This window comes from Manis javanica, chromosome 11 (genome assembly GCF_040802235.1).
Source record: "Manis javanica isolate MJ-LG chromosome 11, MJ_LKY, whole genome shotgun sequence".
Taxonomy (NCBI): Eukaryota; Metazoa; Chordata; class Mammalia; order Pholidota; family Manidae; genus Manis; species Manis javanica.
Window position 1 is genome coordinate 48462378 of NC_133166.1, and position 20191 is coordinate 48482568.

General features: G+C 34.9%; 1 protein-coding gene across 4 annotated transcripts in view; it reads left to right on the forward strand.

The window, feature by feature from the left end:
• Nucleotides 1-20191, forward strand: part of METTL15 (methyltransferase 15, mitochondrial 12S rRNA N4-cytidine) — a 200816-nt gene that overhangs the window by 164321 nt on the left and 16304 nt on the right. The window contains exon 6 of one of the 4 annotated variants that reach the window (XM_037012115.2): nt 16635-16880. The exons of 2 other annotated variants lie outside the window; for them this stretch is intronic. In XM_037012115.2, coding sequence (XP_036868010.1) covers nt 16635-16740 — 106 coding nt within the window. In that variant the 3' untranslated portion in view covers nt 16741-16880. Of the gene's footprint in view, nt 1-16634; nt 19770-20191 lie in introns of those variants that run through there. One more of the 4 variants, XM_037012114.2, reaches the window with a different exon arrangement.

Here is a 20191-nt window from a genome sequence, read left to right on the forward strand (position 1 = left end):
GACCATTGTAATATAGTTGAGAAGCATTCATTGCAGGTTAAGTATGCTACAGAAAGGTAGACAACTTTATCTGAGAGCACAAAGATTAAGTATGAGAATGCAGTGACCTCACAAGAAAAGGAGGAGCAATGTTAAATACCTTTTCCTGTTACCATCTCCCAAATCTGGGAAGTATAATCGCCCAACTTCAGAGCAGCACTGCATGCTCTATAAACTAAAGTATCTTACAGGTCTTAAATATGTTAGAACCTCCTGCTTAGACTTCTGTTCTCTGTTCACAGCATCTGGCAAATAGGTCTCAGTCCCTCCTTAAAGATTTGATAATTAAATTTATGTTGACCGCCTAAATAGGTAATAGAAATCATGATTCAGTTTGACCTATCCCATCTCTATGAAGCATTTTAAGACAGATAATATAGAATTTGTTTTATTGAAAAATAATGTATGAAAAAAATCAATCCTTTCCTTTAATTGTGAGCTATATTTCTTTTTCATCTCAGCAGTCAAAGTTCCTCATTACCTTTTTGCTCCAGCCTGTAACTTGATTTTTTTTCCTTATTGTATGAAGATTTGTAAGCCTCAACCACCCATAGTGAGATCATGTTGTCATCAGACTTAACCTGGTAGGAGTTGGGGATTAGATGAGACTGAAGAAGTTTAAAAAGAACCTCACTGAGTAAAGCCAGTTTTATCCAGAAGTATTCAAGTTCATAGATTTTAATTAACAGTTTGAAATTTGTAATATTACTTGAATTTCAGATGGGCGAGAATTTAACACTATATTAAAAAAGTGCAGGCAAAAGGATGTGAGTCGCGTCAGAGACTTATTAAGTGTGATAGAAATTCAACAGATGCATGCCAACAAACAGGTGCAAGAGCTGAATTGATTTTTAAAACCTACCACTCAGAGGGAATTGCAATGCATCATGCTGACAGCCACAGCACGTTGCTAATTTCATTCACAAGCTTAAAAATCTCAATACATTTGAACATGTGAACGTATTAAATTTTAAAAAGTGTAAGTCGCATAGGGTATCCCAGAGCTAAAAATGATAATTTCTCTCTAGGACTCCAAGCCATTTATCTAGCCAGAAGCATGGTATTTTTTATGAATGAAATCTATCTTACCACTTCTCCATACAAATTATGTTCTATTATTATATGTAGTGCAGACTGTTACTAAGCAAGGTTTTTTCTTACTTGTAATATGAAAATCCTTGTGAGTCAAATGAAAACTGAATATTCACTGATAACACTTCTGACTTCTGCTGTCATTCATGAAGGGGGTTTACAATCAGTGCTTCTGATGATGATGAGTGGTGATATTCCTGGAGTTAAAGAAAAATACAACAAAACTAAACTAAATGAATACAGAGGCTTTTTTGGTGGTATTATTGAAGTTGGTAAGTTGTTAGCTGAAAACTAAGCAAACTCTGTTGTTACCAGAAATTCAACTATTTTGGGGTTCCTGATGCATTTAAGAATTTGACAGAAGCCCTAGAATGTCTCCAAATAAAACTCTACATACACACAAAATCTTACAAAGATTTCAGGGAGTTCATGTATTTCCTCATTCAGAATACCATTGATGAGACATCTTGACCTTTGTCTGGGACTGGAAGAATGTATCTTATTTGGTGGATTTTCCTTTTTGCCACCTACTGTGCACCAGACCTGGGACTGGGGACATAAAGGAAAATGAGGAAAGGTTTTGGACCTTTTACAGCCTAGTTGATGTTAATAGATAAATAATGCAGAGTAGTAAATAGTTTGATGAAATATGTATAAAAAGGTCATTGCAAAAACTTTCTGGAGAAGATGACACCTTGGTGACTATTAAGAACAAGTAGACATAAACTGTAAGAAGGGAGGGAAGGACATTCTAGACTGAGAATGAGAGCAAGGAACACTGCCCTGCCATTGCTAAAATTGTGTATTTACAGGAAATAATAACAGATATTTGGAAAACCAGTCTTCTCATTTAACATCTCTCAAGATTTGTTAAAGATAAAGTAAAAGTAGCTGGCTATAATTTCCCAAGATTTTAGCATTCTGAGCCCTTTATTTCTAATTGTACACAAGATGGTCCCCTCACTTTGCTCAGCTGCAGCATATTGAACACTCATTTTTAGAACATAAGAACAACTGTAAAGGACTCCCTTTCTACCAAGTTTATCAGAAAAAGCCCACTATGTTGTTCTGCATTGAATGAGCCTAGATTCTTAGTCAAAAACACATAATCAGTACCTACCCAAAGTCTTTTGGTAATGGCAGCAGTAGCAACTGTTTCTTTTTTAAAGCCACTATCGAGAAAACTGATGAAAAAGACAAATGCACCGTCTAATAACCCGAGCTAACAATACACTATTCTCAATAGAACAAAAAGGACAAAAGCCAAAGGTATTCATTACCGTTCCCAGGGTAAGAGACCAGGGCAGTTGCTGCCTTCACCAGATGCGCTGTCTTTAGGCCTGACAATGCACGTCTCCCCAAGGGAAATGTGGAGAGAAAGCCAAACTCTTGCAACTTGATGCAAAGTGATTTGGGTTCCATTACAACATCTCTCAGTAAAAGGCTATTCATGCTTAAAGATTCCACACTCATTTTCCCCCAGGAAATGAGATTGTTATATAGAATACCAGACATGGAATCAGAGCTTCTGGAAATCACTCTAAACCATGTGATTTCATCTTAACTTCTTTAAATTCTAATCAGGAAAAAAAGATATATCATTTGGTGAACATACCATCTTAGAATTGTTGCCTTGTTTCAGGCGAACTTACAAAGAAATTCAAAAACATCCCTGAGAAACCGAAAAATTACAAACCTGTGTAATAAAATAAGTTTGCTTTTTTTTTTTTTCAAGAAGGGAAAAAACCAACAATGATCTAATGCTGATCTGGCCTTCCTAGAGTGTGTTTCTCAGATGAACTAAGAAGAAATATTGTGCCTTTCCTCTGGGGAAGTTAGGTTCAGTCTGTATTACAAAAAAATGGAGGAAGAGATGGACTCATGTTAAAAAGACCTGAGCTTCGAGACGGGTAAGATTCCTCAAGGGAGGAACAACCTAAGACAGGCACAGTCGCAGGGGGGCCATCAGGTGAGAAATTGGGGATCAACAGAGGTGAGGCTTAGAACCTCACCCCCCCTGTTTTTGAGAGAAATCTTCTGCATCCGTGGATGTTTTATTGCCCTTGTCTAGCTTGGATTAACACATAGTCTACAGACACACACCTGATCATCTACATTTGCTCTCTTACAACACTAAACTATGTTTTCTACCTTTATCTTGCATCTACCTACCACTTCAGCAGTTTATTAAAAATAAAAATAATAATAATAATAGGAGAAATGTGGGATCAACATATAAATCAAGTACAAAAATCAAACGAATATTCATATTTGACCTGATTGTTTATAGGTCATATTGCATGATCAAAACCGAAAGTTTCTGTGATGAATGCCCTTGTACTGTTCACCATGTAAGAATTTATTCACTATGTAAGAATTCGTTCACCATGTAAGAACTTGTTCGTTATGCTTCAGAAGATTGGAGACTGACAAGAATTAGGCTTGAGATGGATTAATGATTGTACATTGAGCGTTGACCCCCCTATACTGAATTTTATTGTTATTAACAACCATTTGATCAATAAATATGAGAGATGCCCTCTCAAAAAAAAAAAAAAAGACTAAAAAAAAAAGAAAAAAAAAGTAAAAGTTTCTGTTTTGAAAGGTTTGGAAATACTAGGTAAACAAAGTTGAACAGTGACCTTCAGAGCTTTACCACAAAGCTAATGGCCTTGTGGATCTCCAAAAGAGGAGAGTAGTGTGCTGCAGTTCTCAAACTTGACAGTAGACACATTGATGTTTGGTGGATGGAAGATGTCTATCCTCAGAACAGTAATTTGGAAAATGCTTTCTATACAGGGGTCCAGGTTCTTTTGTTTCCTTAATGGTGTGTACAAGCCTTTTTTATACCCCTCTTCCAAGTATTTACATGTCATTCTCCCCATTGGGTTTGAATTTCTTGAACAAATGCCTCTGTTCTGGGAACAAAAACCTTGTGAACTATATAGCATCTTCCACCCCCAACCAAACATCAGTGTCTGTTGCCAAGTAAGTTTGAGAAACGCAGCATGCTTCACTCCTTTTTTGGAGATCCACAGTGCCATAAATGTTTTAATCCCCATTGTTCAGTACATTCACAAATATTGGCCAAATGAATAAATGATGTATTTAGAAATTTTCCAAATATTGCTGATGCCAGTTTTAATCTTAACAATTTCTAATGCTTTCAGATTCCATTCAGCTAATAAATGAACTAAATAAACTGGATTTTTTTGAGCTATGAAGACAAAGGACATGGTTTTAAATGACTCACAAAGATGTTTTACCTTTGTGGAAGAAAGAAATGCATAAAAAAGATAACCTGTGCAGAAAGTTGCTCCATGAACACCAGAGCAAAGGAATAAGAAAAGAATAGAGAAAAAAAAGTTGTGTCCTTAGAATGTGAGAATACACGTTGTACGCTTAGGTGGCAAGAATAATTGTGGAAAAATAACCTCCTGGTCAGGTGAACGTAATCCAACCTGGAAAGTGTAGGCTAGTGAAATTATGGTTTATACAGTTTAGCATCGGTTATTAAATTGCCAGGAACAAACTAAAGAAAAAATGTTAATGATATCTCTTTCCTGTGTGCCATGCTAAATCTTCATACTTTTAAGGCCTAAAACTACTGTGTAAATGTAGAAGTGCCATTAATTTGTACATAAGGAAAATTTTATACTTCATTTGAACACTGTGGTCTTTTATAGTTCAAGGCTTATATCAATTAAGCATTACTCAGATGCTTCAGAAGTTTTCAACAGCACTCTAATCTCACCTACTCACCCAATAGTCCAGGATGAAAGTAGAATTTGTTTGTCAGAACCTTCAAATTAACATATATCCTCTCCTCACCTACTCCATTTTACAACTGAGAATAGTAAATAAATAAATGTGTGAATGACATTCATACAGTGACTATATTATGTTAAGTATGTGCTAGGTGTTCCTGAATATTTTCTTTATTTGATATTCAGCATAATCCTGTGAGAAGTATTATTACCTCATCTTCTAGTGAAGATTCAGAAATTACGTGTTTACTCTCCCACATCAAACAGCCATAGAAAAGTAAATGATTTTATTATTGAACCTAGTTTCTCCTTCCTTAAAGTAAGTTTAGCAACATTTCTATTACTCATATTGCCTTAATGTAAGTGTTATCATTTCTTATGCTTTTCCATAGGGATGACTAAAATATATATGTAAACACAGTACTTACAGATAGCCTGACTATGCCCAAGGTAAAGACAATATTAAACTTTAATAAAGGGCATGTAAAATATTAATAGAAATACTGTGTTCCCTTTATAGATTGTTTTTATATTACAATAACCTAAGTTTTATGCAAAACAGTTTATAAATTTACTGTAATCCAAATAAAAATATTTATTATTATATATTTTATTGTTTCTAAATTTAGTTTAGAACAATAAATGCATGAGAATATCCAAGAACAATTTGAAAGGAAGGATAATGGCAGGGGGGCAGAGTGCTTGCCCCACCTGATAGCAAAACATACTGGAAACAAATGCATTAATAATCTGGTATTGGCAGAAAAATAGAGAATTACACCAGTGGAACAGAATGGAGAATCCAAAATCAGATCAATGTGTAAATAAAAACAGCATATGATCAAAGTGGTACTTCAAATGAATAGGGAAAGAATATGTTTAATAATACAAGTAGCTATGTAGTTTTTAAGAGAGGAAGTTAAAACCCTATCTTATACCATAAATTCCTGTGAATTTTCATTCCATAAAAAATAAATTTCCTGTGGATTAAATATTTAAATGTAAGTGATAGCATCAGAAATACATCAGAAAAACAGAGTTGATAGTCTATATTCTTGGAGTAGAGAAAGCCTTCCTAAACTTAATAGCATCTAAACTAAAAGAAATGAAAAATATCTATACAGAAAATTTTAATTCTGTATGTAAGAAAAATTCTACAAAGTGAAAAGACAGTCACAATCGAGGAAAAATATGTTTATAGCTATTTATGGGAGACAAAGGGTTTATACCTTTATTTTATAAATAGCTCTTCCAAATCAATGTTTGTCTTTTTAAAAGCATTACAATAAGAATATGGACAAAGGGCTTGTTCAAACAATTCATAGCTGAAATAAAATGGCCATTAGATTTGAAAAGATGTCCAGTTCTGCTAATTGCTAAAGACATGCAAATTAAAACAACTGAAAGCTATCATTTGCCTATTAGACTAGTCGAGGTTAAGAAGAGTGATAGTTTCTAGTACTAGTGAGGATGTGGGGAGATGGACTCACTGATGTACTATTGATGGAAAACAACCTGTTGAGAAAGTAAATTTAGAAATATTGATCTAAATTTAAAGGGGCATAAATAGCCTTTGATGTAGCAACTCTGACTCTATAAACATACTACCATGGTTCACATTCAGTTACAAATATTTTTTCCCAGATTGTGACTGTCTTTTTACACTGTAGAGTTTTTCTGCCATGTAGAAATTTAAAATGTGCAGTTCACATGTTTACTCCATTTTTTTGTGATAGCAAGAATAGAAAACATCCTATTCCTGCTGTGGTGGTAATGAGCTCCACCAGAGTAGAGACTGCCTCTGTCTTAATTACCATTCTATTCCCAGTTAGTTGGTACTGTGCTTGACACTACAAACATTTATTAAATGAATAATCAAAATGAATCATAATGCATTTATACAACTGAAAGTATTTTTTTAAATAAGGCAAGTAAACAAAGCAAGTTACAGATCATTGTGCAGCTCATTCCCTTCTTACAAATGTATTTTTGCATACTTTATATATAAAATGTCATGTCTATCAAGAAAAAAGTTAGAAAATATACCTCTTTGGTTGCCTCTTGGGGTGGATTTAAGGAGTGACATATTTTCCTTCATATACAACTGATACATTTCTTTTTGCTTTTCTGTTTCTTTAACAATGACTAGGTTTATAACTTTATCGACCAACAGTTCTTGCACAAAACTTTACTGCTAATTTATAGCAGTAAACAGTTTCTACTTTCACTGTATGTATATTACAGTGGAGGAAGACAGATAGTGAACAAATACTTGTCCTTTGAAAGATATTATGAAAAAATTAATAATATAACTCGACTCCACTGACAGGTTGCTGTTTTTCTTAAGAGTAATCAGAGACTATGATTCTATTTCTGTGATGTTTGAGAAAAGACCTGAATGAAGTAGAATGTAAGCCATCCAGGTATGGGAAGACAGACATTCTAGGTACAAGTCAAAAGACCCAGGAAGGGCTATGCCATAGTTCAGTTGACAATACAGAGCTCTATGTTAGAAGACAAGGTCCAAGAAATGAGGGTTGTTGGAAGCAGAGGTTGCATCTAATATGGAGACATTTGGGCATAGTGAGAACTAGTTTCCATTTCATGTGATAGACACCTGAGGTGTTGAACAGTGGAATGGCATGATCTAATTTTTATATGAAAAAGATTCATCTGGTGTTTGTGTGGAAAGGTGACTTGGACTACGATGTCAGCAGTGAAAACGGTGAGAAGTGGTGAAGTTCTGGATATGTTCTAGATATAGAGCTGTCAGAATTTGCTGATATGAAAGAAGAGAGTGAGGATATTTAACTGTCAGGAACTTAAAATATCCCTACAACAGACCTGACCTGGAATTTGAGAATGGAGTGCCTCTAATTAGGTGTAACTCTTTAACAATTTTCTTGAACAGCTAGCATCAATCTCTTATGTCATTAATTTTCCCAACGCTACTGTGAGAGAGATAAGTAACAAATAATGCCTCAAAATTGTACTGAAATTAGAATCTGTTATCCCAAAATGGATTTAATGTATATTTACTTTTAAATGTACATTGTTAAAAGTGTACTTAACTTGAAAACATCTTGCTATTAAATGTGTATTAGACTTTAATTTCATCTTATAGTCAATTTTACTGATATAATTTTGCTATTTTAAAATATTAGAAGGAAAACTGCTATTTTGAACTGAGAAAACTTGTTCAGGATTTCATAGGTGTTAAGTGAAATAAAACTTACATAAAATATCAAAAATATTGTACATTAATCTTTAGGGGAAAAAACTTGAATTTAAACTATGGAAGATCTTGATTTTTTTTTAAATACAAATTTCCAAATCTTACCATTACATTCCATGTCTTATTCTGTATAAGGCATATGTGAAAAGTTCACCTTGCACATTTGCTCATTTCAGATAAAAGCATGCAAGCTTTTTTTCCTGAGGTTAAAATTATTTGCAGGTGTTCTGTTACATGTACAAATGATTAAGGACCTTCCTAGTCAGTATCAGGTATCATTAAATATATGCAAATAGTTACTTTGAGACAGTGAAATTGCTAGAAAATTTGAGAGTTCAGTTGCTCTATTAAAATCATAATTTGGTAGCCACAATCATATTTGCCTAAAAAATAGGATATAGGACAGGGCCTATTTCATGACATTATTTTAAAATTCTGTTTATAATGTTTTTAAGCTAAAAGTGACTAAAAGTATGCTGTTCATATAGTCATTCATTGATCCGCCTGAATACTATACTTTATATATCCATCCAATGATGTGAATGAAACACTTTGTACTAATGGTCCTTGATTTTTATTCATTTATCTTTTTTCATTTATTATCTATTATCTTTTCAACAAACATTTACTGAGGTTTTACTATAGTAGTTTTTAATCTTGGCTGCAAGTCAAAATCCTCTACAAAGCTTTTTAAAAGTAGTGATTCCAGTGTAATAAACCCCTGAAACAGATTCAGTAGGTCTGGACTGGTGCCAGGCATCTTTATTTTTTCAAAGGCTCCACAGGTGACTCTGGTGTTCATTCAGGGTTAAGAATCATAAGCTTCTCTCTTAAATGCAAGGGATATAAAGAGTGAACACAAAATAGTTCCTGTTCACAAGGAGATCAGACTCAATTGAGTGAGACAGTTAAGTAAACTAGTAGTAATTACAGTGGGGCATGGAAAGTGTTACACTAGGGAATAAGCACACCTCTTCCCGCTTACCACTAATATACATTGGCCCATGTTAATAAAGTCCACAGATGGACTAGAAACCCCAAAAAGGAGCCTATCTCTCAGTACCAAACTAAATAACCCAAATTGTGAGAGTCCGTATTTTCTGTTTTACCTACCATATGCTTTAATCAAATGAATTAGCTGTACAAGCCTCGGTGATTAAACTCAGAAAATGGAAAAGCAGAGAGACCAGGTTCTATTTCTGATAACAAGATATGGGAGATAAGAGGTGCAGAAAGATTGCGAAACAGTGAGCTCCTGAGGGGCAGGTACCAGCTCTCATTAATATTTTTCTTCCTGTGGCTTAATTCAAGAGTCCAGCCCATGGTTAGGCATTGGATCTGGTGTGGTTTAAAATTTTTTTTTTTTACTGATGACTTGTAGGCAGATGTTCCTACATACTCTGGGCATATGTAAGAGAATTCTCTCCTTTGCTTTCTGACCAGTGACTTTCACAAGGAAACCTGTTTTTGCTACCTCATAGGCACAGGGCATTTACTGATCTTAACTGTTCTAATTCAGAACCTTGCTTAATTCTTCATAGTAGGATTGTCGTTTTTCTTCTCTGTACTTTTGCAGTTTTGTTTTTACTACTGTCATTGTCCTTACTGTATTGTTTTATATTCTTTTGTTTCTTTTTATTTCATTTTACACAGTCTGCATTGTCAGCCTTTCTTCCTATAAATTCAAGACACAAAAGTATGAGAGTAGCTCTGGAAATTAAGCCTATCTAAAATAAGGGAGGATACGTGCCTTTGATCCTCAGAGCAGCACCAAAAAGCTCCACAAAACACGTTGCACATTACAGTCCCTTGTCATTTCCTGGTCCCTAAAGATGGGACTTCAGGAGGTTGACAGGACCAAACCTAGAAATCCTTCCCAGAGAAATCCATTAGATATAGTTAACATTAGAATTCCCTAAATAAAAGTAAGAAAGACCCAGAAGAAAAGCTTCATGAATTGGAGTCACTCTGTTATCTCAAAGACCATCCATTCCTAAATATAAATGAAAGCTCTTATTTTCTTTCTCCATCACATGACATTGTCAATTAGACCTTAGAAAGAAAAACTTGTGTGAGCACCAAGGTGTTAATTTGTCAGCTTGTGGATTTATTATAATGTGGATACTGTGAGTATGAATTATATGTATTTGAAGTTGAGTAATATGAAATATTGAAGTCTCATTTTATGTGAATACTCTGAAAAAAAACAGACTTCTTCAATTAAGAGATTAGTTAGGGATCTTAAAATTTCACAGCTATCTGGTTGAATGAATTATAAACTATATTCTGCCACAAGAAAGTGCTGTTTTAGCTGGTAAACAGAAATGCCTACCAGACTTTGTCATGTCAGTGCTCATGTCTTGCCAATGGATTTCAGTCCCGGGCAAGTTCACTATGGATTCAGTGTGACCAAAGAAATTGACAGCAAAATGTTCTTAAGGTGAAAAGGTTATACTCAACTTTATTTCCAGGTGGCAGATCAGTCACTGAAATCCTGTTCACTCAGAGTGAGTCTGCATGCAGCAAGCCGGTCTCTACCTCTGTCTGCACAGCCATCCTCGGGGCCCGTCTGTCCTCACAGCCATCCCACACAGCCATCCTCCCGGGCTTTCTGCACAGTCCTCCTGCACAGCTGTCCTCTGGGCCCCTGTCCTCAGCACTGCCACCACTCCAGCCTCTGCTCTGCTCTCCTGCAGCCTTGCAGCCCTGCCACCATGTCTGCCCAGAGCACTGGGCAGAGCTCTTTATATAGAGTCAACAGCCATGTATTGCCCACAGGTGTGCTGTGAGCTAGTCAACCAGGGCCAGGTGAGAATCCTGTCCAAGGGAACTCTCATTTTATCCATACTCCACCCCTCCAGGATTCTCTCCTCTCAATCTATGTGCCCTTAGTCCTCTGCAATGGTCCCTGTGCAAGGAAGCTCAAACATTGTTCTCCAACCTCTCCAGCAAAAGTCTTGCAGACACACAGGCTGGACTCATGGCTCTGTGTCTGACCTCTACCTCTTTGGTCTTGAACTGCTGCTCTGGTTTCAGTTGTTGCCATCGCCCCAGTAAGATCCTGTTTGGCTTCCCGTCTAATTTTCTTCCATCTACTCCTGCCTGTATCAAATCAACTCACATCTGGGTCCTTGTAACCCTCACGGGGCCCCTCAAATTCCTCCTGTGAGTAACAGGTCTTACTTCTTTCCAGGTTCTCATTGCTTCAGCTACTGTACGTGTCACCTCACATTTTGAAATCGCTTCCTCAAGGTGGGCTGCCCTATTAGGGAAGACAGCTTTCCTATCCCTGATCCCGACAGAACAATTCCATCCACCCCTAAGTCCCACAGCCAGCTGCTCAGCCTGAGTATAGGGGTGGACCATAGAATGCTCCATGACCTGGGGAGGGGGCTGCTCCTCTCCTTGGGGAACTTTCAGCTGCTGGGTCTTTATTTTCTTTACAACCACTGGGCATGCTTTCAATACAGGAAGGGCCAGCGCCTCCGGCACCACCCCTTCATCCTTCCCCAGCTTGTCCATTTCTGGTGCTGATGTCACCTTTCTTTCCATTCCCCCAAGTGCCTCCTCTGCTACAGTACCTTGCAACATGCCAGTTCAGTCTTCAGAAGGTCTCTTACCTTCAGCTCAATGCTTCACAGCTGACGTTCTCGTGCCACCTCCGCCTGTGCTTCCCTCAGGAGTTCCTCTTTTTCCTTGATGGTCTCTTCCTACTTCAGAACACCTGGCAGCACTGCCATCCCATCTCCAATGGCACCTTGCTGCCAGCGCTCTTGTGCTGCCTCCTCCCACATCAATGCCATCTCCTTCCTCAGAGAATCCACAGAAGTTTGCAGCCCTGCCACCATGTCTGCCCAGAGTACTGGGCAGAGCTCTTTATATAGAGTCAAAAGCCATGTATTGCCCACAGGTATGCAGTGAACCAGGGCCAGGTGAGAATCCTGGCCACAGGAACTCTCATTTTATCCACAGCTGAATTTCTATGGTGGTTTCAGATATTTTCATATTTTAACTTTCCCTATTTTCATGTTTTAAAATATATATTCAATTACAATATAAAAAAGTATTAAGCTTTTCTATTATTTCATCAATTTAGTTAACAAGTAGCCAGGTGCAGCTAATTCAGTCCCACCTCCTCAAATATCTATCTTTGAAAACTGATAAAATGCCAGGAAACCTAAGCAGTTACCCTATTGAGCTATGCTTTTTGATTTCCACAAAATATAGGAGGTAATGTTAAGAAAAAGCTTTAACAAGCATGAAAGCAAAAATATTCTCCAGTATTTGTTAACCCATTTACACTATGAATGTTTACCTCCTGTTTTACATTAAAATACATGTACATTAAAATGTATTTTATATTAAATTTCTTCTTTGAGAAAATTAGTGTTGTAAAATTGTGCAAAGTTTGAATCATGCAATGTCTTCTTCAGGAATACAGTCTTCCAAAAGCAACCTTTAATTTGAAGCTCTAAAATATGAGGAGTTGCATGTTTGTTCAGATCCTTGGTGAAACAATTTCCCAGTAATCAAAACTCTTTCTCTGGAAAATAGAAAAAATGAAGAGCAAATAGAAGTTGACTGCCTTCTTCAGCCTTAACTTTAACATTTTGTTTCTGAGAGACCTGATTGTTAGAAAGTAAATTCCCTAGAATCTAACATTTCCTAGCATTTCAGCAAAATAGCTTTTGTAGGGGAAGGAGTGAACCTTTATATCTTGCCAATGAGTTTCAACCCGGGCAAGTTCACTATAGATTCAATGGGACCAAGGAACAACAATGGAATGTTCTTGGGGTGAAAGGGTTTATTACCCAGCTTGTTCTCCTGGCAGTAGGTTGAGCACTAGAATTACTTCTGCATCCAACAGTCTCCAGCTCTGTAATCCTCCTCTGTGTCTGTCTCCACCCAGAGCACTGAGCAGAGTTCTTTATATAGTGAATTAGTCAATAATAGCTTATTGCCTATGGGTGTGGAAGCAGTACCTAGCAGCAGGCTAGTTTCATTATCAAGTAGTTCAGGTTCAGGTAAGAATCCTGGCCGTAGGGATCCTAACTTTCCCCACATTCTACCACTGATTTGGTTAACTTTAAACAGCTAGATTCTCAGCTCTCTGTTACCTATAAGATATTATTCCTCCCCTTCTCTGATTTAGTTCCCTAAGAAAATTAATCAGATGGGTCTTAATATACTATATGATCTATAGATTACTGAAATGTGAACTATGTTATCAGCCTTGTATAATTTACTTTGCTGTGAGAAGGATGCTAAGGAAACTCAAGTGCCAGGATTTTGGTCATGCTATCTGATCTTCATAAAAAATCTGGACTGGAAAGATTACTTCTTTGTGGAATAATATTCTCTAGAAACAAAAGTCAAAATTTTTAATCAATCAAATCAAAAATTAAAGAAAAATTCCGATATAAATTCATCAAACCTTATACTTTCATACTTTATTTGTATGCCAATGTAGTAAGTCTAATTAAACATTTTGATCTCTGTTCTTCAAAACTAAATGAGATGTGTCTGTTTTGATGGTCAGGTTTGATAATGTTTTATAAATAGTGTCATACACATATCATTTTGAAACTTGTTTCTTTTACATATTCTCGATACAAATCCCTTATCGGATATATGATTTGCAGGTTTTTTTCCCATTTCTTGAGCTGTCTTTTCACTTTATTGTTGGTATCTTTTGAAAGACAAGTTTTTGATTTTGATGAAATCTATTTTTAGAATCTTTTGTTAAATTCAAAGTTATAAAGATTTATCCCTGTGTTTTCTGCTAAGATTTTTAGTTTTTGCTCTTATATTTAGGTCTTAATCCATTCTGAGTTAACTTTTGTATATGATTTTAAGGGTTCAGCTCCATTCTGTTGTTTGTGGCTATCTAGTTGTCCCAGAACCATTTGTTCAAAAGACTGTTCTTTCCCCATTGAAAGATATTAGCACTTTTGTCAAAATCAGTTGATCATAGATAAATGGGTTATTTCTGAGTTTTCAACTATATTCCATATGTCACTGATATCTGTGTCATTGATCTGTGTATCAGCACTACTCTGTCTCAGTTACCATTTCTTTTTAATAAATTGTGAAATCTGTGTGATTCCTCATATTTAATTCTCTTGATCATGGTATATAATCCTTTTAATGTGCTGCTAAATTTGGATTGCTAGGATTTTCTTGAGTATCTTTATATCTATATTCATAAGAGATATTGGTCTTTAATTTTCATATGATGCTTTTGGTGTTAGTTTTGGGGTAATACTAGCCTCATAGAATAATGTGAGAAGCGTTCCCTACTCTTGATTTTTTTTGAGAAGCATTTGTAAAGTATTCCTTGAATGTCTGGCAAAATTCAGCAGTGAAACCATCTGGATCTGGATTTTCTTTGTGGGTTGATTTGATTACTAATTTATTCCCTTCCCTTATAATAGGTATATTCAGATTATTTGTTTCTTTTTGAGTCACTTTCTGTAGTTTGTATCTTTCTAGGATTTAGCAGGTCTAGTGGGTATGTAGCAGTATTTCATTGTGGGTTTTAATTTGCATTTCTGTGACTAATAATGATGTTGAACATCTTTACATATGTTTATTGGCTATTTATATCTTTTGTGAAATATCTGTTCAATTTTTTGCCACTTTTTCAAAAGTGTTTGGCTTCTTGTTATTAAGCTATAAATTTCCTTATGTATTCTGGATAAGAGAGTTTGTCAGGTATATATTTTATGATTTTAGTATTTATTTTTAGGTCCATAATCTACTTTGAATTAATTTTCATGTATAGTGTGCAGTAAGTATTAAAGTTGATCTTCATTTATATAGATACTCACTTCCATTGAAAATCTGTTCTTTCTCCACTGAAGGAACTTGACAATTTAGTAAAGAACCAATTGCCTATATAAATGTGTGTCTTTCTCTGTGACATCTAAATTTTGGGAACTCTGTATTTGGTATATGTACATTTATAGTTGTATCTTCCTGATATATTGATCTTTTTCTCATTAGGAAATGTTCCTCTTTGGAATAATTCTCCTATTTCAAAGTTTATTTTGTCTAATATTAATATAGTCTCTGCAAGATTTTTATTCTTACTGTCTACATGGTATGTCTTTTCACAACCTTTTGCTTGCTTTTACTTTCATTTGTATTTTAATATTTGAAGTACATTTCTGTAGACAGTGTACAGGCTTATCTCATTCTATTGTGCTTCCCTTTATTAAACCTTGCAGATGTTGTGTTTTTTACAAATTGAAGGTTGGTAGCAACACTACATCGAGTAAGTCTGTTGGTACCATTTTTCCAACAGTATTTGCTTTCTTCATTGTCTTTGTGTCACATGGTAGTTTTCACAATATTTCAAACTTTTCCATTATTGCTACATTTGTTATGGTGACCTGTGATCAGGGATCTTTGATGTTATTATTATAACTATTTTGGAACCCCACCAACCTCAGCCATTTAAGAAGGGAAACAATCGATAAATGGTGTGTGTGTTCTGACTGCTCCACTACCAGTTGTTCCCCTGTCTCTTTTCCTCTCCATGGACCTCCTTATTCCCCAAGACACACAGTATTGAAATTAGGCCAGTTACTAACCTTACAATGAATGGCCTCTTAGTGTTCTAGTGAAAGGGAGAGCCTATCAGTGTGACAAGCTTCACTGTTGTTCTTATTTTAAGAAATTACCACAGCCACCCCAACCTTCAGCAGCCACCACCTTAGTCAGCAGCTCTCAAAAGTGAGGCAAGACCTTCTTCCACCAGCAAGATTTTGACTCTCTGAAAGCTCAGATTATAGTAGCATTTTTTAGCAATAAAGTCTTTTTAAATTAAGATTTGTACATTTTTTTAGGTATAATGCTATTATATACTTAATAAACTACAAATAGTGGAAGCATAACTTTTTTATGCACTGGGAAACCAGAAAAATCCATTTGACTCATTTCAACTTGTGCTTTATTGTGGTGTCTGGAAGCAAACCCACAGTAACTCCAAGGTCTGCCTATATAGTCAAGTATTGCTGTTTTTCAGTCAGATAATCTCTGCATTATTATTGGGGTGCTTAGTACACTTATATCTAATGTAATTATTGATATATTTGGATTTATTATCTGCCATTTTGCTATTTGTCTTCTCTTTTTTTCATTGAACTTCTTGTAGCTATGAGTTATTGTTTTGCAACTAAGTTGGGAAGTTTTCCATATTATTTCTTCAAATATTTGTTGGCCACTTTTTCTCTGCTTCTTGTTCGACTCCAGGTACCCTTATATGAGTTATGAAAGCCATTTTTGACACAGTTTTAATCCCTGTCACAATGCCTGGAAATAAAAGGTGAAAGTATAGTTGAAATGCCACAATTTTCTGTGGAAATTTATTTTCCTTAGATATTCAAGGAAATATTTATTTCCTTAAATACACACACAACACAAGCTAGTAGATTTACAATGGAAAAACATTAATGTTACTTGTCCTCTTTTCCTGTTTTTATATAATCTGTGCATAGGTGCATTTCCTCCCTCTGCTACTTACGCACGGAAAGACGCACTGCAACGATCTTCCCATATTGCTACCAAAGCTTTCCAAGCTTTTCGAATATTTGTGAACAATGAACTCAATGAACTTTACACAGGATTGAAGACAGCTCAGAAGTTTCTGAGACCAGGCGGTCGCCTTGTTGCTCTCTCCTTCCATTCACTAGAGGATCGTATTGTCAAAAGATTCTTGCTTGGGATATGCATTACAGAAAGATTTAACCTAAGTGTTAGACAGAAGGTGATACAAACATTGCAGCTGGGATCAAGTCATGACAACAAAGAAAGAGTCTCAATAGGAAGGGCCCCTTTAATGTGGAAATTGATACACAAGAAGGTACTTACTCCAGAAGATCAGGATATACAGGATAATCCCAGAGGGCGCTCAGCCAAGCTTAGAGCAGCTATCAAATTATGAGAAAGTTATCATCTGATCCTGTAAGTTTTCCCTTGCAGTTCCTCTTCATATTTTTCATGTGATATTCCTGAACATCTTAATATAAGTTTGGGATATATATAGATATATACTATATAGGTGTGAAAATTGAGGGCATTTTGCATTTTTTTCCCTAAAAAAGAAAATGTTGGAAATACTAGCATGACACAGAAAATTCAACTCAAGGAAGGGCAGCATCTCAAAACAGAAAAAAAATGTGTTTATCTTAGCATTGTATTTGACTTTTGAAATACAGTCCTTTATCTAGGAAATTAAACACATACTATGTATATTTATCTAAATACATAAACTCAAACTGTCAAAAGAGAGATTATATCTGCATGCCATAAATTCTGAATTTAGATGCTCAGGTTTGCAACTGACCTTCAGTGGATCAAATAATTAATAATGACCAGAGAATTAATTTTAATTTCCCTACTTGGGAATAATTAATTACTATTATAACTTCCTCAAATGTAGGGATTATACAGATTTAAAATTTTCAAGTATTATTTAAAAAATGCATCATACTGATAAATTTCACTGTTGAAATTATAGTGTTCATTATTTTAAAGGGATTTCTCAGTGTGATATATGCCATATTTTCATACATTGCAAAGTAAAAATGTGGAGTTGCTCTAACAACCCTTACAGAATGTTTCACAAAACTTAAAGTCAACTGTGTTTATTTTAATAATAGCCCAGAATGCTTGATAAATAATAAACTCTCTAATCATTTGAATTGTACATATTTTAATTGAGATATTCAGAATAATTCAACAAGTCTATCTGAAATAGAAAAGTATTTGATGTGTTCAAGGTATTAAAAAATCATTGGACCCTTAATATTTTTACTTAAAGATATTAATTTTGATTATCAAATATTTATTCAGGAGATATTCACTAGGTAGAGTATACTCTAACAAATTGATGAGATGGATTCATAATTCACATATCAACTTTTTATATGTAAAGATGAACCTCTAACTAATTCAGTTATTCAGCAGGTACTGAACTAGGCAGAAAAACAAAGTTCAGTAAAATACACATAGCCCACAGTACCTGTCCAATGGAGTTTATTTTAGTGGAGGAGAGTGACAGTAGTTAAATAATTAGAAAAATTATTATAAAATTGACACAGTAGTAAATGCTACAAAGAAGCAGTACAGGTATTGTAAGAACATCTAGGAAGAATTCATCTACTGAAGAAAGCCATGTCTGATGATGTGGTGCTTGAATTATGACCTAAAACTTGACTAAGAGATACTCAAAGGATGCATGAACATGCTGATCAAAGGTCCATGTGACTGTTTTCTTATGTAATTATCCTTGAAATCATATTTATACTATTAATTTGCTCAGAAAACTATTCAAATACAGGGAAACTTAACCTTAGTTATTATTAAAAACTCTAAGTTGGTGAATACAAGTAAGTAGGTATCAGAACAACTGTGTGGGAAATATATAAGAATTAATACTTGAATTTACCTCAGATTACTTTATCTACCTCTGTAATATTTAACTTTTGTTGCCAAGTTTGTTTACCACATTTACTTTGCAGACTTTATTCTAATCTTAACAATCTGCAGTGAAATCAGAATTAGAAAATATGCTAGAGAATATGCTTAAATTAGAAACAAATGAGTGCACATAGGTTAATCCCCTAAATCCTTCCTGAAAAATTTTACAAGTTTCTCTGTTTAAGTCGTACTTACGAATGAGAAAGATTCCCACAGCCAAATCCCCATCTGAGATTAGAAAATAAGATATCATACTCTTAATATCCAACAGTGATTTGTCAATTATTTTTGGATCCTGTATAGTATGGAATTTTTTCTTTAATGTTAAATGGAAACTGACTGCACTGAATTGAATAGTGCCCCCCAAAGTTCATGTCCTTTCCAGAACCTCAGAATGTGATTTTATTTGGAAATACCATCATTGCAGATGCAAGTAGTTAGGATGAGGTCATATTTGAACAGGGCAGGCCCTTAATCCAACATGTCTGGCATCCTGAGAAAAGAGTGACAGAGACACAGTAGAACACCACATGAAGACAGAGGCAGAGGCTGGAGTGAAATATTTACAAGCCAAAGGACACCAAAGATTACTGGCAGCCATCAGAAGATAGGAGAGAAGCATGGAATAGATTCTCCTGCAGAATCTTAGGTAGGAACCAACTCTGCTGACACCTTGATTTCAGACTTCCAGCCTCCAGCACAGTGAAAGAATAAATTTCTGCTGTTGTAAGCCACCCATTTTGTTGTAATTTGTTCCAACAGCACTAGGAAAATAACACTGTGACACAAAAATGTCTTGAATAATGTGCATGAAAAAAATCCTTCTTCGATAAACACAAAATAGGTTTTAAAACATTGTAGTGTAAAAATATATTAGTTATTTTCTGTAATTAGGCTGTTCACTAGAATCATTCTTGCCTACTTCTTAGTCTTTGTAGTAGGATGCTTAATAAAATACATGATGAGTTTTAAATGGTTAACTCTGGAAAATCGTTTTGGGAAATTCAAATAGTACATTCAGAAAATAAAAACTGATTATTCAACTGATGTGCATGTCTTTTCTAATAAAATATAAAGAATATAAAATAAGCAGTTTCACGTTTCTCAATCTCTATCGACTGCCTTCTATCAATCATTTTTAATATAGCATTGAGGTCATTGTATAGTTCAATCCTTTACAGGTTTTAGTTCATCACCTACTAAGAAATGAAATTTAATAACTCTACAGAATTTTTAGTTATCCCTATTTTGTATATTCATTTTGTTTTAAAAATTGTGTATTAGTTATTATGTCATCTTCTCTGAAGTTTCTAAGATGTTTTACAAGAGACATTAATCATAATTACATTTTTTCTATTTTATGTAATATATGATATGATTCATGCTTCAAATAATTTATATTGAACTATGTATTGTTACAACCAATAATTGTTGAGAGATTACAGTATACCTAACAAGGTTTTTGAACTTAACTAATATCTCTTAAAATTCACTTGCAAACATTTGAAGATTGTATTTTCTTTGATTTTTGAAGAGTAGTAGATATCTTTAGAGGTTTATAAAATTCTTTCAT